The 26110-nt window shown below is 36.5% G+C and overlaps 1 protein-coding gene across 5 annotated transcripts in view; it reads left to right on the top strand.

Annotated features, from left to right (window-relative positions):
• Positions 1-26110, top strand: part of PARD3B (par-3 family cell polarity regulator beta) — a 979753-nt gene that overhangs the window by 132103 nt on the left and 821540 nt on the right. For all 5 annotated transcript variants that reach the window (XM_077885333.1, XM_077885331.1, XM_077885334.1 and 2 more), the window contains exon 2: positions 9226-9327. In XM_077885333.1, the coding sequence (XP_077741459.1) occupies positions 9226-9327 (102 nt within the window). The remainder of the gene's footprint in view (positions 1-9225; positions 9328-26110) is intronic.

Here is a 26110-nt window from a genome sequence, read left to right as displayed (position 1 = left end):
TATTTTTGTTGAAGATAATGTATCACAAACCAGCCACAACCTTCTTTATGGCTTAATCTTTGTGTATTGTGTTGTCTCCTTCACCTCCAATAAGATGGGAGAGCTGGTCTAGATGGTCTGTGAGCCAGTGAATTCCTCTGAGTTTTTTTAACTTAACAGATTTACTAGTCAAGGATTGAAAACCCCACATTTGGGGGTAAGAGTGGGAAGGACTTGTTTTAGAATGAGAAATTAGCCGTTTATATGTAAGTAATATAAAATTCTCATGCTTTTATTTTGTTCCTCTATCAGAGTAATTCTGCTACTTTGGATGTAGAAGACCCTTTTTCTTAAAGACTATAAATTAGTGAATTGTCAGGTTACAAAGCAAGACACAAGAATAATTGATAGATTGAAAAATGTAAAATTTGGCGTTTTGCTCAGACTTTCTGTTTGGAGTTGCATAGTAATTGTGGAATTACACTGAACTTCTGAAAACTTTTTTTTATTTCTTAACTGAATTGCAGTTGACACACAATGTTACATTAGTTTCAGGTGTACAACATAGTGATTCAACAACTCAATACGTTATGCCCACCAGTGTAGCTCCCATCTGTCACCATACTATGCTATTATTAACACCATTAACTATATTCCTTACTGGAGAACATTATTATGATATAGCAGAGATTTCTTCTTGTGAAGAGTTTTCTAACTTTAGGTTCAAAGCCCAAAGGAGCTGTGAGGCTCTAGCTGTTGTAGGTTTCAGAGTTGGAAGGGCTCTTTAGAATCACACAATTCTTATCCTATAACCTCCTTGAGAGAAGGCTCAAGATACTTGACTCCTTACAGGAATGAAGAACTCACTATTTCACCATACAGCCCACTCCATTCTTACATAGCTCTTTCTGAAAGATCTTTCTTATGCTGTGATTCAGTATACCTCTCTATTGTTTATGTAACTCTTCCAGAGCCATACAGAGCAAGCTAGATCTTTCCTGTGCATGGCAGCCTTTTAATTGGGGTGGGACTCTGATATAGTCATTTAACTTTTAGAAATTCACCTATAAAAGTTCAACCAAAGAAAAACAGGGGTTTAAGAATTTGAGTAGTGTAGCTAATTCGACTTACATGAGCCATGAGCATGTATTGCAGAGGAAACCCAAAATGACTCTGCTACTACCTCTCATCTCAATTCCCTTATGTTTATTGTAGTGTGAGTCTGTCTCTGGCCTGAGTATGATTTTAAGTATTTAAGATAAGCATTTTTCACAGAATGTTGTCTCCAATATAATCCACACACTTTAGCTGGTACTTAGCTAAAAATGCAGTAATTTGCCTGTCCTGGTTGAAAAGCAAGTCATGTTGGACTTGAGAGAGACTTTGTCTCTGATATGCTGTCTCCCTGATGGATTATCAGGGATGATCTTAATAAGAGATCTTTGTCTTTGATAGCTTGAAGAGCTCAGTGCCCTATAAACTGTGGTTCTACTATGTTTGAAATTGGCAAACATGTTTTCCTGTGTGTTCTCTAGTTTAAACAAAAGTAAATCATGTCTTACCACCAGTGAGCTGGCCTAACTCCATCCCCATATTGATGTTCTCTCATTTGTTAATGATCTTCTCTTAAATTTTGAAAAAAAAATACTTTAAGTGTGGGTGATCACTTGGCATAGGAGGAGATTATTACTTACTCTGTTCTGGACACAATACTATTATCATAGCCAGAGATGTTGGTAACATTTTTAACATATTTGTCACACTGTTGACTCATTGAAGCCTGTGGTTTCATTAAATCTCTTCTCTGGATCTTGCAAGTTTTGAATAATTGATGGTCAGTGAGCTACATTTTCTGTTGGTTGGTTAACTGGGCCTCCCTTTCTTCTGGGACTTCTACATTCCTTTCTTTCATTTGCCTAAAGATTTGTCCTTCTACTTCTAAGGAAACTTGTAGACAGCTTTTTAGTGGTCTTCATTTACTTAACTGTAGAAATGGTCATGTGTAAAGGGAAAATACACATTTCAGTTGAAAGAAGAAATCACATTTTTTTGAAGCAGAAAGTTCTTATTTTTATGTGGCGGTTTTTTTTGAGAGAAAGCATGCACAGGAGCCTGGGGTGGTGGTGGTGGGAGGGGCAGAGGGAGAGAGAGAATCTTAAGTAGTTTTCATGCCTACCACAGAGCCCCATGAAGGGCTCAGTCCCACAATCTTGAGATCATGACCTGAGGTGAAGTCAAGAGTTGGACTTTATTTTTTTTTTAAAGATTGTATTTATTTATTTATTCATGAGAGACATGGAGAAGCAGGCTCCCTACAGGGAGCCTGATGTGGAACTCCAATACAGGACCCCAGGATCATGCCCTGAGCCAAAGGCAGATGCTCAACCACTGAGCCACCTAGGCATCCCAAGAGTTGGACATTTAACTGACTGAGCCACCCAAGAACCCCTTTATGTTAAACATTTTTAAAGTACAACATACCTACAGAAAAGTACACAAATAAGTGCAGCCAGCACACACATCAAGAAATAGAACATTACTCCAGAAGCCCCATTGTGCTCCTTTGTACTCATGGCCCTTTCCCTCTCAAGGGGTGAATAGTTTCTTTACTTCTAACATTGTGAATTAATTCTGTCTGTTTTTGAGCTTATTCATGGAATCAGAATATGTACTTTTTTGTATTTGGCTCTTTTTTGATCAGTGTTATGCTTTGAGATTCACAGTGTTATGTCATGAGATTGCTAAAATACTTTTTATTGTGAATTGATGGTGACCATTCAAGTGCATCCATTGTGATCGTCATCTAATTTTTATCCTTTTTTTCCTCCCTTATTCATTTGGTGAATAATCTCAGTTGATTTTTGAATTTCAAACTACTCTTGCATTAAGGGAATAAATCCCTCTTGCTCATGATATATCTTCCTTTATATATATATCACTGAATTTTGATTTATGTTTTATATAAGATGTTTGCTTATGTATCCATATGAAAATTTTTATAAATTTTAAACTTTTTGGTAATATCCTTGTAAGGTGTTGTATCCATGTTATGTTGTCATCATAAAAAGGGGGATGGGAACATTTTTCTCTTTTAATTTTGAGAAGCGTATGTATGCGATTGACACTCTTTCTACCTTAAAATAGGAAGATACTTTCTGTGAAGTGATCTGAATCTGATTCTTCATGGGAAAGTTTTAAAATTTAATTGTCTTTGTAGTTTTCTATTTTTTGTCAGTTTTGGTAAGCTATATTCTTCAAAGAATTTGTTCATTGTCAATTTTATAGGTCTGAATATTTACCAAGTCTTTTTAATATCTGTAAGAACTATGATGGTATTGCTTGCCTTTTTCCTTGATAGTGGAAATTTTTTTTTTCTGATCAGTTTTACTAGGTATTTGTCAATTTTATCAAGCCTGTCATAGAACCAACTTTGTTCTGTTTTTTGCTCTTTATTCCCTTCCTTTTGTGTTTTGATTTGACTAGCTATTCTTTTTTCTAGCTTCTTGAAGTTAGCTTTTCTCTTTTGCTGATATTTGCACTAAAGGCCATAAATTTGCCATTAAGCACTGCTTTAGCTGCATCTCATAAATTTTTTAGTTGTTTTAATTATTCTAAGTTAAAAATTATTTTCTAATTTCCTTTATTTTTGATATATGGATTATTCAGAAATGTATTTCCTAATTTCCAATAGCCAGCATTTTCAAGATATCTTTCCAGAATTGATTTGGCTTTGGTCAGAGAATATATTCTGAAAGGTTCCAGACTTTTGAAGTTAGTTATAAATTACACACATACTTGTAGAGAATGTATTTTCTAGTATCTTGGGGGTACAGAATAATGTATGTATGGAATATAAATAAGGTCGGTTCATTAGTTGTGTTGGTCAGGTGATTTATATCTTTGTTTCCTATCAAAAGTCTCACTGATTTTTTTTTCTTTTTCAAGTTTTTATTTAAATTTCAGTTAACCTGCAGTGTAATATTAGTTCCAGATGTAGAATTTAGTGATTCATCACTTACAACACCCACTGCTCATCACAACAAATGCCCTCTTCAATAGCCATCACCCATTTACCCCATCCTCCTCCCAATCTTCTCTCCAGTAACCCTTGTCTATGGTTAGGAGGATTGCTTTATTCACTTATTTATTTTTAAATCTGCCCATCTTGTCAATATATGTTGAAATTATGTTATCAGGTACATAGGTTTAGGATTGTTTTCTTAACATTGGATTGACCCTTTTGTCATCATGAAATGTTCCCCTTTACCGTTAGTAATGTTTCTTAGTCTCCCTCATCTGATGTTGGTATGGCTATCTCAAGTTTCTTTTGGTAGGATCATAGATTTTTAAAGCTAGGAGTAAATTTATAGATGGACTGATTCACCATCATAAATTGAGGCTTATAATTCTGTTAATTTATTGGGTATTACTTTCAACCCAGCATTTAAAAACCCTTGGTGCCATTCTAGTTCTTGAGTTCCTCATAAACATACTTGATTAAATGGCATCAACTCATGTTTCTCTCATACCCTTTTCTCAAATTTCCATTGGTTAATCTTTTTCAGGAAGTTGGACGAGTGGTCTAAGTCAGGGCCAGCTCATAATCTCAGTATTTATTACTGCCTTTTCTGGTTAATTCTATCCTGTCAGGGGTCAGTGCTGCTCTGCTAGGCTTTGCTCAGGCATCATTTTCAGGAACTGTTTTCTCCCTACACTGTGTGTGGTTGGTTATTCAGAGACTCTTGCCCCAAACAGTCTCTAGACCAGTTCTGATTGCTATCTCCTTTCAGGGTACAAATCTGGGGCATCTTACTCTCTTTTGGTCCAGAGTGGACAGAAGAATAACCACAGAGGATTATGATAGAAGTAGTTAAAATGTGCATGGATGGAAAACTTCATAATCCTCTATGTAATTTCTGATGCCCCAGGTTTCCTGTATGCTCTTGGCAGGAAGATATTTTTCCATTGCCTCTCCAACCTTTAATTCCATGATTGTGAGAAATTATATTCTGAGCTTCTTTCACCTGTAAAATACTGGACACACTTAGGGAAAGATTTTGGGCCTTCTATTATTGCCCTATTGTGTCCTCTACACTTGGACTTGCATATGCTGCATTGTGCAGAAGGCTAGAGAGCCTCCATGTTTACTATTGAGGCCCAGAGTAATGGGGGCTTGCCAGGATAAATATACTTAGTAGCAACAGAGATGGATCTGATCCTCTGCCTTATTCTTAGGTACTTGTGATTCTTGTTAATTTTTAAAATTTAGAATACAGGCACACACACTTTTTTTTCTGTGCTAAAAAAGAACATCTTGGCTCTGCTATTTATTAAGCATCTAACTTTGGGTAAGTCAGTTCACCTACCCATGCCTTTCTTTTCTTGTCTGTAAAATGGACTTATAACTATTTCATGAGGCTCTTTGAGGTTAAACAAGCTAATCATATAAAAATCACAGTACCTATACCATCTGGCCTATAGTAACCCCTGAAGTTATCTGCTATGATGATGATGATGATGATGATCAATGATCAAAATGGTCCAATCTCATTTTATGGATATATTCCACCAAATTCAGTAGGATTATTTGTATGAAAACATAAAGTCATCAAGAAGCCAGTTGCATAACTGAGCTCTGTAAGTGGCCAACACTGATAAACACAGCTCTCTTCCAACCTTGGCTATTCTTTTGTAGTGCTTCCCTCACTTTTGAGCTTAGCTGTCCTTGCAGGCTATTTTTTTCTCTTTTTGGACAAGAAGCATTTTGCTTAGAAACATCCAAATTTTCCTTATTTTGATTATTGACATAATCTCAGTGCTTGGTAGTTAATAACACTTTAGTCTCTGGCTTACCAGGCTACCTCTCCCAATACTGCAGGTGGAAGATTATTGTTCTTTGGAACTCTGGCCAGTGGAGATTTTCTAAGATAGTAGGGTCAAATTTCATGTCATCTACTCATAGTGAAGGACATTTATTGCTGCTAACATCAGTGCCTCTTTGGAACGGTTTCTACATTGATCATTATAAGTTCTCTATCAAACTGTCTTATTTCCATAATGCCTTCGTTTTTGTTCCCTTTTCCAATTTATCCTTGTGGCTATTTTTAAGTTTAAAATTCCAGTAGTGTTTAAGTTAACTGTGTGTTATTTAAAAATTTGTGAAAAGATACTATCAGAAATAGAGGAAACAATATGTTATTTTTCAATACTTTAAGAAACTAGGATGTAAGTCATAAGATATATTGTATAACACCTTTATTAGAGATATTTTCAAAATAATTTAAGTTTTACATATTACAGATATTTGTACAAAAGAAAGGTAAATTAATGTCACTGTCCTAAATAAAAAAAAACGTAAACTTTTCCAAGTGACTAATTGTGTGAAACAAAACACATATGTGAACATCTATTCATGTTTGATCAGTTTTATTCCTGATGGTAATAAAACTAAGTAAATTAAATGCAAAATCTTGACTGCAAGGTAATGGTTGAAGTTTTTACGTACATAAAGGAGTCAGAGTAAATTTATGGTCTTATAATGGCTGTCAGCTGCTAATATTGTATTTATATTCTTATAGTGATCTATAGTGCCATGGCCAAAATACCATAGGGACAAGATCACAGTTGGTACGTGCTATGTTTGTTGATTTACCTCCCTTGGGCATGTAAAATATTAACTGAGACTACTTTGATATAGCTTGTCTGTTTTTGTTCAGGGTTGAATATGTGCTCATCATTAGTCTACTCCTTTCTGGAGCGTATAAAATGGCACTATCCATGTGAGACTGTGATGTTAGAATTGCAAACCATCTGTTTATATTCTGGTACCATGTATTTCACTTAAAATTTCTTTTTGGATTGAGTTTATGATTCTAAAACGTTCAAAATAAGTTTATTATTTGATTTAGTTCTGTAAGACATAAGTTCTGTACTCCTTTGAATCACAATTAGACAATTAGATAAATGTTGTAGTGCCAACTCCCAGGTCTTATTTTCCAGAAGGTCTTAGATCCTGCAAGTATGTATGATAGCGGAACGCTTAGTGACTTAACAGCTCCATCGTGCTGCCACCTGTCTGCTCCTCCCTTTGTTACTGATCAGATCCTGCCCCCTGTTACCTCCTGAGTTTTCCTCTTTTAAATCAGTCTTTGGTTTGCTCCTCTCTGTTCGTACCTCGAGGCAGGAGAATAGGCACACTTTAACTTCCGCAGCAGTGTGGGGGGTAGTTGTTTACCTCAGTCTTAGATGATAAAATGTGGTTTTACAAACTGAGCATGAGAAAAAAGCAGACAACTTAATAAATGTCTGCTTTTAAGTAATTGAATATATATATAAAAAAGCAAACTCTTTAGAATACATCACCTTTTACAAACAATGGTTAGAATCACCAGATTTCATCTCTAGTGCTGTAGAATATCAAAAACTAACTCAATGGATGTTAATAGAAATTAATTAAATTGAACTCCGTTTGTAAGAAGGCAATTTTTCGAGGAAAACGTAATACCCTATAGATTTCAATTAGAAGTCCTGGGTATATTTGGAAATAATACGTTGCCTGTGGCATGGCCGTAGCCAAAAGACTGAATTCCCAAAGATTACTGAGGGAGTTGTCTCTTTTCTGTATGGTCCAGTGACTGTTACATAGTGCTTTGTCTACCCTAATATTCTCCTTATTTAGAATTTAGTCTATTGTACTTAGCTTACCTTTTTATAGCACAATCATCTTGAATTAGTAAAGGTCTGTGATTAAAGAATCTGATTGATGGGTGTGCTGTGCTTTTTTTTACCGGGTTATACAGTGTCTGCTCATATCTTTGTGATCTCTCTAGGCAAGAGAATCAGGTAGTTAAAGTTTCCTGATCATTAGTGTTTCCACCTGTAAGTCTATTATTAGAAGCAAAGAAATTTCTTTCATTTTACATGGAATGGCTCTTCAGATACTCTATAGAAAACAATTTTGAAATGTCAGAGGCCTAGCTAAGGAGAATTTCTTTGGATTTTTTAAGCCTATGACTTTACCAAGTCAGATTACTGAAAAGCTATGTAGTTGGGCCACATTTCAGTAGCCCTTTGCATAGGTGTTTTAAAAGCATTACTTTAATAATAGGTCCTTGCCTTTTATTGGGGGACAGGTAAGGAAGAGCCTGCGTGACAATCATTTCTGTTAGTTTTTGTAAAATTGCACTTGAATTCTATGGGCTGTGTTAGTTCTTATCCTTTATAAAGATTCTTATGGTAAAGGCTTAGCACTTTCTCCGAGAAGAATTTCCCTCTCTTCTTGTAAACTGGTGCACATTTTATTGTGTGCTTTATATGCAGCTAGAAAAGTTCCCACTTTGAGAAGCTTTCTAAGAGTCAGCCAAATTGATGATAGCTTGGGTATTCTGATAAAGTTGCTAATATTTTTCTTCATTCATTGGTTCATGTTTTTGTCTCATTATTCTGATTGACCTTCATATCTTTACTGGAAGTAGGCAATACAGATGTAACAATGAGCTACATCATTTAATTCTGAGTTCTAACATCAGAGTATGTAGTGACATATCAAATTGAGAAAATAATTGTTTTCCTTAAGCCTTATATTCCTCAGCAGGGTTTTAAAATAGTACTTGGAAATCTACTAAATCCCTATTCCAGGTCACTGAACTCCACGTTCAGTTCCAAACACAGTTCAAGTTCATGCTGTGTGGAGCTCTTGCTCTATAAGTCATCTGAAATCTTGGAGTTGAGGACATGCATGGAGTGTGGAGATTTAGAAAGATGAAGAGGTCAGGGGTTACCCCATCCCATTGATAGATTCTAAAGTGACAACGATTGCCATCGAAGATTTCTGCCTTTTGCCACCCCCCCCCCCGCCCCCCACCTACAGCTTTGGGACTCTCAGTTTGAATTTCTAATCCCATTTCAAAGAGTACCCTCTAGAAGATCGGTTTTCCCCCACAAGTATTGTTGGGATTTGAAGTTATAAAAAATCTCTTGAATATGCTTTCAAATAACTGTGGTGCTTTATCTTTGCATTGCAATTTACCTTCCAGGATAATTGATGAAGTAGTATCTTTAAGTATTTATCTGAAATAGGATAAAAATGTGAAAGGTTTTATCGAGATAGAGGTAACATTTATTTGTGATGTTCACACATTTCATTCATTACTAGAACATATGTTTAATGAGTCCACTTAGTTTTTAAATTAAAATGTATTTTTAAAAAAGTTTGCGTCATGACACTTGTCGATTGTTGTGCCGTAGGATCCTGGCTACTGGGTGAAGATTCATCACTTAGAATACACAGATGGAGGGATCCTGGATCCAGATGATGTTTTGGCAGATGTTGTGGAAGACAAAGATAAGGTAGGTGACTCATACTCTTCCCTTTGTTTGCCTCTGCAAATAAAGGAAGCTGTATGCTTCCTAAAGATTGAAATCCTTAACAAACTCCTGTGTCAATTATTATTAAAAGATACCATCTGTTCAGGTTTTACCTGAACAGCCCATAAATCAATGTACTTCATCAGATGTTTGGAAAAACTTTGTCAAGGTTTAGGAATCTGTTCATGGTGGCCTAATTAGCAGACACTTCATTCCCAAGAGCTCCTGATGCGTCTCAGTAAATTAGTGTCAGGCTTCAAGGCTGTTGGAGTTCTCATTGCCATTGGTGGCTCTGGGGTTTATTCTTGGCCCTTGCTAAATATTCAACTCCATGCCTGTGATTTGAATGTGTTTCAAAATAGAATACAAGTGGGAGAAAAGTCTTTTGAGGAACTATGGTGAAGGTTTTTTCTTTTTCTTTTTCAAAGTAGCGGGCAAACAAGGGTCTTTCATGATAGTCTTTGTTTTCATGGCTAAAGTTAAAAAAAAAAAATGAAAGCAAACAAAAAACAACCCACTAAATTGAATGTTCCAAGAAGTTAGAACAGTCTGCCAACTACTTGGGAATAATCCCATGGCAAATATCTTATTTTAATAAGATTTTTCTTCTGTTGGTAAACTGGGAAAAGGTGTGAGAGGAAATTTCAGCGGCCATACGCTGAATTTTTGCTTTTGAGACGTGTTGTTTTATTGCTGCTTCTGTGTTGGGCTCCTCTCCTCAATGGTTCATGTGTCCTCTGGAATTGGACTATGGCTATTCCCGAGGGATCCTTGCTTCAGAGTTTCTTTTCCTGTGCATCTTTAGCACTGTTTGTACTAGGCTAATTTATGTGTATACATGTTTCTCTTTTTCGCTTTTCTGTACTGTCAGGGAGGTGCGTGTGTGTGTATGTGTGTGTGAACCAACTGCATTAGAATATGAGTAAATGATTTATTGAACTCAGGTAAAATTTACATGTTTCCCTTTCTGTAAGATCTTTTTTGGACTGTTCAAATTTACGTTTGCCTTTGCAGACCTTCTATCCATTTATTTTCCCTGTTTTCTGTTGGAACTCAGCCCTGGTTTGCTGGTTTGTTTTGTTTTATCATTACTTATTTCATAAGGGACGTATTTCCCTAAATAGATTGTAAGTTCTAGATGACATGGACCAGAAGATTTTTATTTCCTTTACGTTCCTCTTATTAATAATATCTGGTAGAGTCTCTTACCCAAACTTGATTCTCAAAGAACACTTACTAAATTAATGAGTGAAAAAGAAAGGTTCACTCTCTGTAGTTGACTCCTGCTCTACATAATTCTGATGCAGACTTCCTGTTTATTGCTGGGTCTCCTGGTAAATAATCACATATTATTTACATTGGTAACTTTACTGGAGGACTTTCACTTCTGGATTTCTGTTTCACTTTCTGCTTTTCTATAGCCATCTTCTCATTTTGAAATAGTTTGGCATTTGGTCTATTTGTTAATGAAGAAGGTCTTCCCTTCTAAGATTTCACTGATGCCCAGTGTATTAAAACTAAACACCAAAAAGTTAGGCAGGGCCAGAAGAAAATGTCTCACCCCAGCCTTATCCAAAGCCTAATCACAGGAAGAATGTTTCCATGAACAGTGCTTAGGGAAATCATTTGTCCTACAGAGCTCTTCTGTTTAGAGAATTTTTTAACTATCCTGGGAGTGCCCTTTTAACTATAATCCATTTACTAGACACAGAAACAGCTTTTATTATATGTAATCTCGGTTTTAAAGGGACTTCACTGCTACTGAATCAGGTAAAAATATGAGGTAGACAGTTAAAGCCCCAGCAAAGGATTAGTGCTGTTTGGGTGCAGGTCTACCCATCCCCTTAATGCACTTTCATGTGAAGTACATGGAGCCTAATTGGTATTGTACTACGGAACAGACAAGAATGTACACTTTGGGGGATCCCTGAGTGGCGCAGTGGTTTGGCGCCTGCCTTTGGCCCGGGGCGCGATCCTGGAGACCCGGGATCGAGTCCCACATTGGGCTCCCGGTGCATGGAGCCTGCTTCTCCCTCTGCCTGTGTCTCTGCCTCTCTCTCTCTCACTGTGTGCCTATCATAAATAAATTAAAAAAAAAAAAAGAATGTACACTTTGGATATTGCTGGAAAAAGCATGTGCTCCCATTCTCCCTTTTTAAAAATAAGGTAGGTGAAAAAGAGAGCATCACTTTTGTTTTTCTTGATATTGTCTCTACAATATTAAGATTTTCTGATAGTTTATGTATCTACTGTGGAAAGAAGGTTCAGGCAGACTTTGTTTTACCTTACTTATTTCTAAGTTTAAGAAGTGATTAGAAGTTTGGGAGTCCCTGGGTGGCTCAGCGGTTTAGAGCCAGCCTTCAGCCCAGGGTGTGATCCTGGAGACCCAGGATCGAGTCCCACATCAGGCTCCCTGCATGGAGCCTGCTTCTCCCTCTGCCTGTGTCTCTGCCTCTCTCTGTGTGTGTCTCTCATGAATGAATAAAATAAAAATTTTTTAAAAAGTGCTACTTCCAAATATTTAGTGATACATCAAATTCACCCAAGATCCTTTGAGACAATGTCAAGCTTAGATAAAATTTCAATTCACCTATTTTCAAATTGGCTATCTTATAATCTCTTGCATTTAGAATATAGCATTCAAGCCAAAAGAAGCATGGATGGATGTACCTAAGCCTTGGCCAGTGCCCACTTACCTCAACTCCCTAGGAAAGCCTCTCACTACAGGTGGAAATGGCAATTAGGAACCTTTGATGACTTAGCTGGAAAGGAGGAAGCAGGAGAATTGGAAATTTCAAATGAGAAAGCAGTGCAGACTGACGCCATTTACCAGTGTAAGGAAGAGCCATCCAGTACACTTCTGCAAAGACTGAAATTAGAGATCGCGTGGTATTTTCCTTACAATCACACAGTTTTCTAAATAAAGGGCCTTCAAAACTTCTGGTACCAGAAGTGGTTTGCCTTTGGTCTTAGCTCCATCATTCCTTGGGCCAACACTGTGTGTGGTTATATTGATGCCTCTTTGGGATGTTTATTGTTCTGTTTGCCTTGCTTTCCCAGTAGAGCCCCTTCACAGGGGAGCTGAATTTTCTTACCATGTTACACTATTTCTATCCTACATTTTGTCAAAATATTACTGGAGTAGCTTTGGAATTTTGCATCTTACAATAACTAATATTTGTGTAAAATGTTATAGCGGGATTTAATTATCCAGTTGCAACAATCACTCTTAAAAATTCTCCAGTTTTATGTATCTGTTTGATTCAAGTTCTTTGGGATGAATACCAAAAAATTTACAGCTTTACGCTGATGCCTTTTCTCTGGCTGCCCAAGGCTCCTGACATAGCTCACCCAATAGCAACTACTTAACATTTTATGGAGCAGTAACAGTGGCCCAGAACGTCCTTGGCAATTATATATTCTATTTTACTTTAGAGCAACCCTGCAGGCAGGAGCTACTTATTATCCCTATTTTTAATTTCTGAGAATAGCCCCAGAAATAGTGACTTGCTGAAGATCCCGCAGGTTGTAAGTGGCAGAATCAGACTAGAACTTAAATTTCCAGATTCCTTTGTTCTACAATGTGCCAAGCAGCGTGTTGGTGTTTGTATCTATGATTACTAATTGTGAGAACTCATGACTTGCAAGTAAGCATGAATCTGTTTTTACATAGCTCGCACTATTGTTAAGAAAAGGTTGGTAATAGAACTATGGAGTATGACAAAGTTACTTTGAATCAGGGTATCACAGCTATATAAATTTCACTCTCTTTGCCTGAAGCCTGTACCTAATTTATTGTAAAGGTGTTTTCCCTGTGTTGCTGTCCCTTTCTCTATGTCCTAGATTACTCCTTTGAGGACTTTGTAGACTACACTTATCTAACAAATATATGCCGTTTTGTAGGAAAATATATTCTGTATTTTAGTAATTTTCAGAGGGATTGCCGAATATGCACAAATTATATGCTGTGCTGTCTGCAGTAGGCAGAGTAATAGCCTCTAAAGATCTCTAATCCTAACGCCCAGAACCAGTGAGATGTATGTTACATGGGAAAAAGGGTCTTTGTAAATGTGATTAAAGATGTTAATATGGGGAAGATTATTTTGGATTATTTGGATGGGCCAAGTGTAATACAAGGGTCCTTATAATGGAGAGGAGAGTGGTATGATACAATGTGAAAAGAGTTGAATGTCCAATGTTGAGTTTAAAAATGAAGCCAGGGGCACCAGACTGGCTCAGTCAGTAGAGCCTGTGACTCTTGATCTTAGAGTTCTAAGTCAAGCCCCATGTTGGGTTGTAGAGATTACTTAAAAATAATAAAATCTTGGGAATCCCTGGGTGGCTCAGTGGTTTCGCGCCTGCCTTTGGCCCAGGGCGTGATCCTGGAGTCCCGGGATCGAGTCCCGCGTTGGGCTCCTGGCATGGAGCCTGCTTCTCCCTCTGCCTGTGTCTCTGCCTCTCTCTCTCTCTCTCTGTGTGTGTGTCTATCATAAGTAAATAAAAAATAAATCTTAAAAAAATTATAAAATCTTAAAAAAAATGGGGGAGGGGGAGCAAAAGAATGCAGAAGCCGGAAAAGAAAAGGAATGGGTTCTCCTATAGAGCTTCCATAGGGAGTACAGCCCTGCTGACTTCTTGACTTAAGCCCAATGAGACCTATTTCAGACTTTTTACCTCTAGAATTAGAAGATAAATTTGTGTTGCTTGAAGATTCATGTTTATGGTAACTTGTTATAACATCAATGGGACATTAATACCATGTTTCTTATCCTATTTTTAAACTTCTAAAATGGTGATGTTTTGACAAGTTGGGCTTTAAGATTTTGTAGGACAAGGAACATGGCTTATGTTTCAGATTAGCTGATCACGCCGTACATTCTTTCCAAAGTACATCACAAATTGAATCTCCATTCATTGGGTGAGTCCTCTCTCTTTAGGACTTGACTGTCATGCTGTTGCTTGTGTAGAAATAATTTCAGGGTCACATCGGAGCTATGTAAGAGCACACTTACCAGTTTCTCATTGTAATATGTAATGACTCTAAGAAGTCTAAGGATTAACATTTAACAAAACCACTGCAAAGGTTAGCATTAGCTGATATTTTTTTGAGTGTGAGAACCTGAGTATTGAACTTCTTAAATGATTATTTTCCTTGCTATTATTTCTTGTTTGTAGAAGGCAATTGCAATATAATACTGAAATACAGCAGTGTATAACTTATTATGTAAATTGAATTACTGCCATGGTTTTACATATATAAAAGTAAAATTTTATTTTGTGGTAAAGTGCAATGAAAGAATGTTTCCATCTTTGACTAAATTTTGACTATCATAGGGGTTAATTTTGGAGAAATGCTCAGATCTCTTGGAATCTAGTGATGGTGAGTTAGCCTCCGGGATCACTTGTGATATATGGTACTCAAATATTAAAGTTTCATTTCAGTTTCATCCTTTATTAGCTATGTGTCCTTGGGTAAGTTTCATCTCTATTAGTGTTTACTTGCCCATTTGTAAAATGGATATGATGTTAGTCTTTACTGGATTAGTGTCTGAAAACTATTACTTTTTAAGTATAGGATGGTCTATAGTAAATGCTCAAATGTTAGCTGTTAAATATTGTGATAGTGTCATTAGTGTATTTTTTACCTGTGCATTTTGATTTAACTGCTAAATGTTCTAAATTTAAGTATTAAAATATCAAAGGCTAGAGTACATTCTGTTTTTAAAAGTTATTATTTTTTTTGGTAAAATTTGGAAGTCATTAAATTGTGTAATAGTTTTATGGGAAGATACTCTATTATGACAAAACATTTGGATTTGTGTATTATTGAGAAATCAAAATGCCAGTATGACTAACTTTAACTTTAAAACAGGAATCCTTTTCTCAGAACAAAGTGCTTGGTAATAGAAGCAGCATTCAGGGATCCATTGTGGCTTTGACATGGAGACCGTTTTGCACACTGAACTAGTGACCTAAAACCAGACTCTGTCCTTATGCCCAGGTCGCTCTCTGAGCACGCTCTGTTGCCCCCTAGTGGAATCCACAGCTACCTGGAGAGCAGCTTACGGGAGATCCTCGGTCAAAGTGATGGTGATGGGCTCTGTTTCATTCTCAATTTTACTGTATTTTTAGTACAGCTCAGACTACATTGTGGAGAGTAAAACCAGACTGTATATTTCAACCAGTGGTGATTATTTCTTCATGGTTCTCAACCACACCAATATTTACCTTCTCATTTGTAAGGTAGCTTAAGAAGGCTTGAACCAAAATCGTTGCATTTATAAAACTCCCTTTCATTTAAACTTCTTTTCATCTTCCTGTTTACAGCTGGAAGGGTGAATGGTCGGTTGTGATGAAGTATGTACCTTCCTCAGTATGTACTTGGACAATTTATGCAGTTTATTGTGGTTTTCTTTAGGTAGGGGATGCTTAATTAGGTTAGAATCCTTAAAGAAAAAAGAAAAAAGATAGGTCCTGCATTAATTACCTCATTTTGAGTCATTTTGTCAGTGAGCCTCCCATTTCAAAGGGAAACACCTATTTTAAGCCCTTGATGTTTTTCTTTTTTTTTTTTTTTTTTTAAAACAATCAGAATATAGTGTGTTGGGGTTTTTTCCCTTCTAAAGTTTTTCTTTAGTTCATGGGTGCTGAAGTTTTGAAACCATATTTTAGAGGAAGTTTGCAGAATGTTTCAGAAGCTGAAGCAAAAGCCCCTAAAGACTACCTTGGCCAAGAAATTCCATCTCAAACTTTCTAAGGATAGATATTCTATGCTTATTGAATTACAAAATTACAGAGTCATAGAACCAGAAGAGACCTCAGCAGTCATGTGGCCTAAACCCATTCTCTTGCAAAAAATATCTGAACCGGGAGGCATAAAGGGCTCCATATTTCCAGCTAATATCTTTTCTGAGTCCGTTTCTGCATTTCCTCCCTAGAATGCTGGTAACATCTGGTGTGTTTTAAAACCACTCCATTTCCCTCCCTCCAAATTGGCTTCCTCCATTTGGCTTCCTGATTTCTATTGGTAGGAATATCTTCTAGTCTTCTTGGTTTGAACTTGCCATCATTTAAAAAACTTAGTTATTAGTAAATCCAATTTATTCTTTTTTTTTTTTAACCCATCTCATGTGTCTGCTCCTCTCTGCGTTCCCACAGCTACCAAATTTAAATCCATAAAATCTCAGGCAGGGTTATTTAATTGATAAGGAACTGGTGGTCTTGACTTTAGCCTCCCCCTTGTCTCCCCTGTTCTGTGCAATGAGTTCTAAGCAGACTGGCTAAGAATTTGGATTCCTGACAGGCAGAGTCACTTCATTTCTTGGCTCTGCTATCGGTGTGGCTTTGGGCAAGTTACTTAATCTCTTTGTCCTTAGTTTCCTCTTGGGAAATTGGAGCTGCAAAGTGTACTAATTTTACAAGTTAATACATATAAAGTATTTAGGAGAGTCCTGTCCTGTAGTAAGTCATCAATGAGTGTTAGGTGCTATTATAATTAATATACTACTATTTTGTGTATAATAAACTATTTCTGGGAGCTTCTGGGTAGCTCAGTTGGTTAAACATCTGCCTTTGGCTCAAGTCATGTTCCCAGGGTCCCCAAAATGGACTCCCTGGCCAGTGGGGATCCTGCTTCTCCTCCTCCCTCTCCCTCTGCCTCCCCTGCTATGCTCTGTCTCTTGCTCTCTGAAATAAATCTTAAAAACAAAACTCTATCCCTACACTATAATATACTACTATTACTAATGTAGTACTGGTTAAATCCTACCATTACTTTCATTATATACTGAATCCAGCCCCAAATTCACCAAACATTATATTCAGCATCTTCAGAATGTCCCCAAACCATCTTTCTCAAACCTCAACAGTAATGAAACTGCTATCCTGACTATTCTCTTATGTACCATGTACTTTCTACCTTCAGAGCTTTCTTTGTTTCACTTGTCTAGTGTGTCCTTGTCCCTACTTCCTACCTTACTGAAGATTTATTCTGTAAGTGACCCTTGAACGACATGGATCCACTTGTACGTAAATTTTTTGGATAAATACAGTATAGTGACTGTAAGTATGTTTTCTCTTCCTTGTGATTTTCTTAAAAACATTTTTAAGAAAATGTTTTTCTTAAACATTTCTCTAGCTTACTTTTTTGTAAGAATATAGTGTATATAATGTACCAAATATGTGTCAACCAACTGTGTTGTTGGTAAGGTGTTTGGTCAACAGTAGGCTAGTAGTAGTAAGTTTGAGGGGAGTCAAAGTAACACATGGATTTTAGACTGCCTCCATGGTTCAGGGGTCAACTGTCTATGTTATAAAATGTAAGCTGCCTGAGGAGAGGAGGGAATCTTTGTTATATTCACTACTCTTTTCCCACTGCCCCTGCCAGTGGGTGGCACTTTATAGCTGTTCAGATAGCTGTGGAGTGGAATAGAGGAATAAATGAATGAATTAATTCATGAATTAATGAATGTATGTATGTTAATGTGTGTATGTTTTTAAGTCTTTAGTAAGCCATTACCAACTTATACTTTTTTCTAGGTAAATGAGAGTTATAAATGATCTCTTACTCTGAAGTGTCATTGGGAAAGTTTAGAGGTTGTATGTAAAAATTAAAAGGAAATTATAAAGTATTATAAACAGGTAAAGAATATATTTCTGCTGCTCATTTCTTATCAATCTTTCAAGATCTAGATCAGCTTATTTTTTTCCTAGTCAGTGTTTTCAGAGCATCCCAACCCTAAGTAAATTCTCTGTGCTCTGTAATTTTAGAGAAATAATTTGGCAGTCTCTTTAAAAATACATACTATTGCTTAGTTACATGTATTAATTGCCATCTTAGAATTCTTAAGGATTTTATGGTTTTGGGCACCTTGTTGGGTTAGTCAGTAGAACTGTGATTCTTGATCTTGGGGTTGTGACTTCAAGCCCCACATGGGTTGTAGACTTACTAAAATGAAATAATAAAATAGTAAATACTTAAAACCCAAAACAAAACAATAAAAAAAAGTATTTTATGGTCTAACTTAAGCCTTAATTTTGTCTCCCCAAATGTCTTGTATGCTCCTTTGTGACTGAGATAGCCTTTTATTTTTATTTTTTTAAAGATTTTATTTATTTGAGAGAGAGATTGAACAAGAGAGCACAAGCAGGAGAGGGGCAGAGGGAGAGGGAGAAGCAGACTCCCCTCTGAGGAGGGAGCCCAACACGGGGCTAGATCCCAAAACCTCAGGATCATGACCTGAGCCAAAGGCAAACATTTAACCACATGAGCCACCCAGGTGCCCGCTGAGATAGCCGTTTAAAATAATTTGTAGCAACTGAGGTGTTACCTGTGGCTTCGTATTTAATAAACAAATTTGATTTTAGTTAGAGAGCTGGAACTTAAAGATTTCTGATTGTCCTTTATTTCCTTCCACCAAATTATGTTGCCTCTTTGGAATATTTCATTAAGAGGCAGTTTATGGGCACATTTTCAACCTCAAAGGAGCACTCTGGAATCCATGCCTCTGTGACCTTACTGTGGCAAAAACAAGTGGCGTTGGGAGGTAGTAACTTGTGTCAAATTCCTTCTCCTGGTCTCTTCTGCAGTTTTTGGCCACTATAGGGTATGCACGTGCATAGGTGAGAAAGAGACCTACTGTGTGCGGATCTGCGTGTGCAGACTGTGTGTATACTTGTCCTCAGTGTGCTTGTTTGTTGTTCACAGCTGTGGTGTGGAGGTTTCACCAGAGGTTGGGGGAAAAAAAGATTTTCAAGTTTGGTGGTGTTGTTAACTTAGGTAGGCATTTGAGTACAGTGAAGAATAAGCAGAAGAAAATGTTTGTTTTATGTGTGAAATTTCAAGTTTGGTTGGAGGGAAAAAGACACTAAAACTTGAGATTACAATAAAGCTTCACTTAGAGCAAAAAATGTAATTCTAAAAAAAATCAATGAACGTTTTTACCATTATAGCATGCCTTTAGCTATATGTTACTGGACCCAGTTCTACCAGTGTTCTCTCTCTCATTAGCTTCTTTTGAAGCTATCTATGCCCAAGAGGTATGGGACCATTATTGTTTTTTAAATACATCTATTTTTGACTTATACAACTTACAAATGGCAATTTCATTAAAATACCTGAAATTACACCAAATAGAAAGCTACTTCAGTTATAAAATATCTCCTTTGAAAAATGCAAATGCCTCTTGGTGCTAATTGGGTGTCACAGCGTCATTGCCTAAGTGTATATCAATTCAACCAGATTGCATTCCCCGTACCATCTAGCTAGAACCGGCTTCTCTGAAGGAATACTATAGAGTGTTAGGTGCCAGAGCATTGGGCTTTGGCAGTTTGAATCCAGGTTTTTCTTACTATTCTAACCTCGCTCAACCTCCATTTTTCTCATTTATAAAGTCAGATATCCTGTCTCACTGACATCACTGGGTTCATAGGAGGATCAAATGAAATTAAGTATATGGTAACAGTCTGAACTGTGATGTGCCAAACAAACAGAGCCCTTTGCTCTCAACTCTTGCAGCAGTGGTCCTGAGGAGTTGGAGCAAACATTTTCTTGTGGTCCAGGAGGGACTTGCTATGGAGGAGGACGCTGAGCCAGGGGGGGAGGGATGTGAGAGACGTTTGGAAGGAAAAAGAGGCTGAGTATGTGGAAAGTCTTCTCTTTGTATCCAGTGAGGTGTCCAAGAAAAAAGGGACCTCTTTAACCAGGAAAGAGGGCAGCTGTGAGGGTTGTAGGAAGAGGCATGTTACTGAGGGATTAAATTTATCCCTGGGAATATAATGGCTAGGAAGAAAAGATATCAGACCTTCTACATACAGACAAGCAAGGAAGGAATAAACTATAGTACAAAGACAGTTTCCCAGAGCTTTCCAAGATTCTGGACTCTGTTCCCATGTCTGTGTATCTAGTTACTAGTTAGTTCTTGTTTTAATGATTGGCAGTAGGCTTCTTAAAATGAAAGGGAACCGTGTGCTTCTTTGAAGAGCAGGGGGGTATGCTCTGTCTTAGGAGAGATCTTAAAAAATCAGATAAAACGTTATGGAAAGAAAAGCACCTGAATACCTGCAACTCCATGGTTAGGGAGAAACAAAACAAAACAGTAGGGATATGTCTCAGTACTGACAAGCTTAGGCAACTATTTAGCTGCTTTATTTCAACAAGAGACTGAGCTATTCAACAATTTGATGAGACTAGCCCTGTGCTACTCTCTTGGTCAATCTTATACTGTGCAGGTTCTTGCATTTCCAGGAGCTCAAACTCACTTTATATTCTTAATTAGCTACATCGTGAATCAGATGAACTTCTGTGGAGCTGCTCTTGGAATCAAATTAATGTTTGTAACACTTCTATTGAGGTACTTGTTACGAATTCCTTTACATGTATAGATGCCTTACATTTATAGATAACATTTTTAGTAAATAAGCGTTTCCTTAAATTTGGCTTTTAAAAATTGTAGCTTTTTAAAGTCCTGTAAGTATATAATTTTCTGTTAAAAATAAAGTGTACTTCCCCATCATAAATATGGAAACTTCACTTAGAGAATTTTGGCAGGATTACTGAACTGTATATTTACTGCTTTAAGTTTTTAAGTTCTCTTTTTAGCTTCCCTTCTTCTGATGTTATGAATCAATTTTGAAGGATCAAATGACATTTCCTTAACAATAAAAAAGACTTTGTGCAGACTTTAAGAGTAGTATAATAGCAAAAATGCTTGTTTATGTATAATAACTTTATTAGTCTCAATAAAAATATGTTATAAGTGAAACACGTATTTACACAATATTTAACCATAAGCAGACCAGAAAGACTGCAAAGTAATGATGTGAGGTGATTCTAATAGCCCAGTAATCTGAAATATGCAGTTTTATTTATATAAAAAGAAAGTTAAAGAATCTTCTAGTTCTTGATACCAGGGCTGGAACTTGATTTTCTAGACTATTAGTTTAGTGTAGCTGCTGTGTATCAGTTCAAAAAAGAACCTAATATGATGGCATAATGTGGTGATCTAAGTAGCTCACCTATAGATGGAAATCTTACAAAGCTTTTGGGTAATTATTTAAAAATGGAAACACGTAATGTGAAGACTGATCTTGAGTAAAGGGTGCAAGGGAACCTGCTAACTATCCTCATGTATTTGAGGGATCATAGAAAAGAATGAATAAACTCATCCGTTATATCCCAAGAAGTTGGCCCTTTTAAGAAGTTCCTTTTAAGGAAGGAAGCACAAAATAGTTCAATATAATAAATAGCCCTTCAGTGAAGCATATGCTGCTGTGTGAAACACAGACTTTCAGTCGTTGAGAGAACGTAAGCAAGAGTTGAGCAGACATTTGCCTGGAACTGCTCTTTTAGGTTTGGAGTGTGATCTGACCCACAGTAGGCCAACTATGAGCTTCTTAGGCATGCATTTCAATCTAGAAACACAGGGTGGGCCTGTGTATTGTGCAGATACATTATTATTTGTTTACCCAGCATCGATTCTTCAGTTTTGCTTTCCTAGGAGAGCTCCACATTTGTTCAGGTAACTCCCTTCAACATGCAGCCTGTATGATTTGATCTTGTATTACCACCCACCTGCAAGGATGAGTCTGGGTGGTCTTTCAGCTGTGATCCAGTTCCCTGGAACTGTGATTAGTTTGAGAATGGTCATGTGATTTAGTTTGTGCCAACGATGCTCAAAGAGCAGTTAGCTGAAGCCAGCTGGGAAAGCTCTTTCTTTGGTCTTGTGGGAGAAGTTCCCTCTGACTTTTAGAGCCTTAGAACAACCATCCAATTTCCAGCATGTGGTAGGTGAAGCCATGAGCAGAGCCAGACCCCAGGGAGTCTCTGGGACATGATCCCTGAGGCAGGGGGATTTAGTCTGTGCTGAGTCCCATGCGAACTCCGGACTTCCAATCACAGGAGCGATGTATTCCTTTATCTTTAGGCCTGCTTAGTTGCCCTTTTCTGTGGCTCACAGTTAAAGTTCCCAATTCTTACCCACTGTTGTAGGACTGTGGGCTTCATTTTCCACTCCTCTTTATTCCCTCATGATTAGGGCATCTATATTCTTCCCTCTTTTAGTTTTTTCCAACGTCTTTAATTTGAAAAATTTTCTGAATTTTGTTGATGGTTCTGCCAAGTTATGTATCTATTTTCTTAGAAGTTTTTGAATTGTTGGTAAACGATTTAAACCACTTTAGGTTAAAACGTGTATTTCATTTGATTGGTTTGTATGACTTTGATTTAATAAACAAGATGAATGTGGAATGTATCCATTTGGTGAGAATTAAATTTTTCTGTTTTAAATTCTTCATTATCCATTATTGTTGACTTTGTTTTTCCTAGAAGGAAGCAATTCATGAAATTAAACTGTTAAACATAAGCGCTTGCTATTTCACTCATTCTTTAAAAAATTATGTATTTACAGCCAATATTCTAGGGACTGGGGGATCAGAATGTGTTCTGTTTTTGGCTTTTTTGGATACTTAAAGTAGTTAAGTTGATGTGTGTCTCACAGGGGAACACAAAGGCTGTTTTTCCCAAGGGTACTTTCTTAATCTAGTCTTCTTAATTTTTATTTTAATAACATGGAAGAACTATTCACTGCTGATCTTGAAATATTGGGATTTCTCTTTCACTAGATGCAATCTTATTTATAATCTGGAAACTGTTTAAAGCAAAAAAAAAAAAATTCAAAACAAAACAAAAAAACTCAGGTAGTTTAACAACTTAGAGCAAAGTATAGTAATCTTTTAAAGTTCTCCAATGCCACAAGATAATTCTATGCTTGATACTCCAGTTTCCCCTAAGCACGTAGGTTTTGCTAATTTTCAGAATCTTCCCCAGTCCTCTAGAAAGAACTAGAGCTGTTGACCTGTCACATAGTTGTTCTCCTAGGCCATATCCAAGTTACACAGAGGTGTCTAGGTTTTCTTGGTGTAGCCAGGTCAACCCAGAGACCCCCAGGTGGCCCTGGGTCAATCGCTGGGGCAGAATGGGTTTTTTTTTTTCCCTATCACCAAGGCAGAGGGAGTACTCACAGCATGGATGTTAAGAACATTTTTGTGATAAAGCCAATGCAATTCATACCTAAGTAATATAAAGACTGTGGTTCTTTACATTGTGACATTTTTTTTCTAAAAAAAATGGTTAGCTACATGGCAGCTAAAATCAGTTCTTTGAGTTTGCTAGAGAACTTGCCCTCTCTCCTCAAACTACAGGGGATATTTTGGTTTATTTAGGAAGTTTGGAGGTTAAGTGAGAAGCGTTGGGGTTGGGGGCATGAATATGACTGGTTAGAAAAATAATTCATAGACTCAGTGTGCTGATGACTGGAAAAAAAAGATGTGCAATGATAAACACCAAAATAAAACAAGCAACAAAGAATAATATGAATAAGAAAGTGATAGAAAAACGATAAAAATGTTGACATTTCCTTAGGGAAACCTAATGTCAAAGGCATAAACACTCAAACTATTTAGATATCTCTTTCCCAAATGGAAAATTCTATTTAAGGAAGTTAAGTATTTAACTGCAGTGATTGAACATAATATGAAATATTTTGCATTTGACAGAGACTTCAATCTGAGATGAATCTTGTGCTCATATATAATGCATTAAAATATGGAATGCCACTTCTGGTTGGCCAAGTTTTAATTTTAAACTTCAGTATCCTTTGTGTATATACACATACAAAGAAAACTTATTGAATTGGCATGTTTCAAGAAAACTTATATTGAGAACTTGTGTATGTCTTGCTACGTTGATATTTTAAATGAATATTCAAATAAAAGTAGAACACCAAATATGCTAAAGTACTGTGTTTAAATCTTGCTGTTCTTTGGAAGTCAGAAGCTAAAAATAAATATCAGATTTATTGAAATAAATACTATGGAAGTCTGTTTTCTGGTAATTTAATTCAACATACTGCTTAGATTTTTCCAAAACGAAATATTTTCCTATTAAATGGAAAAATTTTTTTTTACTCAATTGTAGTATCTGATGGCCGAATGTCAACAAAAGTCAACATAATTTTGGGATTTAGAAATTTTAAAATTTTAGTTACTATTTTACTTTAAAATTGGCTTTTTATACAATGAAAATAATTATGGCGGGAATACTCTGAGCACTATTTTGACAGCAACACACTTTATATGAAATAAATAACATAGGTTTAAAAAAATTGATAGTGTCTCCATATAAGGAGAGGAATGTAGCTCTGGATTGAATTTTTGACACATAATCTTTTATTATGACATCTAGTTGATTAATACTTCAGCCAAATCATTGTTTTAAAATATCTACTTTCACTGTCCATTAGATCTGGAGCTGCAAGCATGCATAAAACCTGGCATCCACTTTGTACTTCCCATCATTTACTTTGGGACAATGCCAGTGTCTTGGTTACAGTGTTTAAAGTATAGTCTGAATGCTTTGTTTTGGGAATTTGTGTAAGGCTGGACAATTTTAATGTGTGACTTTGTTGCTGCATTTTAGTGACCCAAAGATAGTATCAAAACATACGGTATTTTAAGAACACAAGGTGGGTGGGATAGGAGTGCTGAACAAGAAGCATCTTTGTAGGATTTTTCCTTTGGTTTAAAACTACCTAAAACTGTCACTACTAAAAATGTTAATACCTCTTAAATCTTAAAATTTAAAATAAAGTAAAATATAAAGAACACCAAAATTATCTGGATTCACATTGAACAGAAGTAATCATTATTAGAAACTGGGTATATAAATTTCTTTCATAGATATATTCAAACATAAATATAGCATATATACCTTTTCATACAAAATTGATACTGTTACATGCTTTTCCTTGACATTTCATTTTGCTTTACTTTTATTCTTTGAAAAAAAATTTTTTTTTTTTAATTTAAGTTTAACATAGAATGTTGTACTGGTTTCAGGAGTAGAATTTAGTGATTCATCAGTTGCATATAACACCCAGTGCTCATCCCAACAATGGCCCTCTGTAATGCCTATCACCCATTTAGTGTATCCCCGCCCCCCCCAGTAACCCTCAGTTTTGTTCTCCATAGTTAAGAGTCTCTTATGGTTTGCCTCCCTCTCTGTTTTTGCTTATCTTAATTTTTCTCCCTTCCCTATGTTCATCTGTTTTGTTTCATAAATTCCACATATAAATGAAATCATATGATATCTGTTTTTCTCTGTCTTATTTTGCTCAGCATAATACCCTCTAGTTCCATCCACGTCTTTGCAAATGGCAGGATTTCATTCTTTCTGATGGGTGAATAATATCCCACTGTGTGTGTGTATGTGTGTGTGTGTATATGTATATGTGCCCCTTCCAATCAGCATTTTTGTATCCTTTGGATAAATACCTAGTGGTGAAATTTATGGGTCATAGAGGAACTCTGTTTTTAACATTTTGAGGAACCTCCATACTGTTTCCAGAGTGGCAGTTTGCATTCCCATCAGCAGTGCAAAAGGGTTCCCCTTTCTCCACATCCTTGCCAATATCTATTGTTTCCTGAGTTGTTAATTTTAGCCATTCTGACAAGTGTGAGGTGGTAACTCACAAAAGGTGATTTTTAATGTTGGCAGTAGTATTCTGTCCTTCTTTGGACATATTTAGCCTCTTTCTTGCTCTTTGAAATTTTTGGTATAATTTTGGTCAATAATTACTCTAGTTACTAAAGGTAAATTTTAAAAGCAAGATGTATTTTCAGTATAAAAAAAAATCTTAGGATATTTCAGGTAATGACTTTCAGCACTTTAGGTACAGTATAGAATTCCCGTCTAGAAAACTGTAGTAAA

Source organism: Canis aureus, chromosome 36 (genome assembly GCF_053574225.1).
Source record: "Canis aureus isolate CA01 chromosome 36, VMU_Caureus_v.1.0, whole genome shotgun sequence".
NCBI lineage: Eukaryota > Metazoa > Chordata > Mammalia > Carnivora > Canidae > Canis > Canis aureus.
The sequence above is the reverse complement of the archived record's forward strand: the minus strand, read 5'-3'. Positions and strand labels throughout refer to the sequence as shown.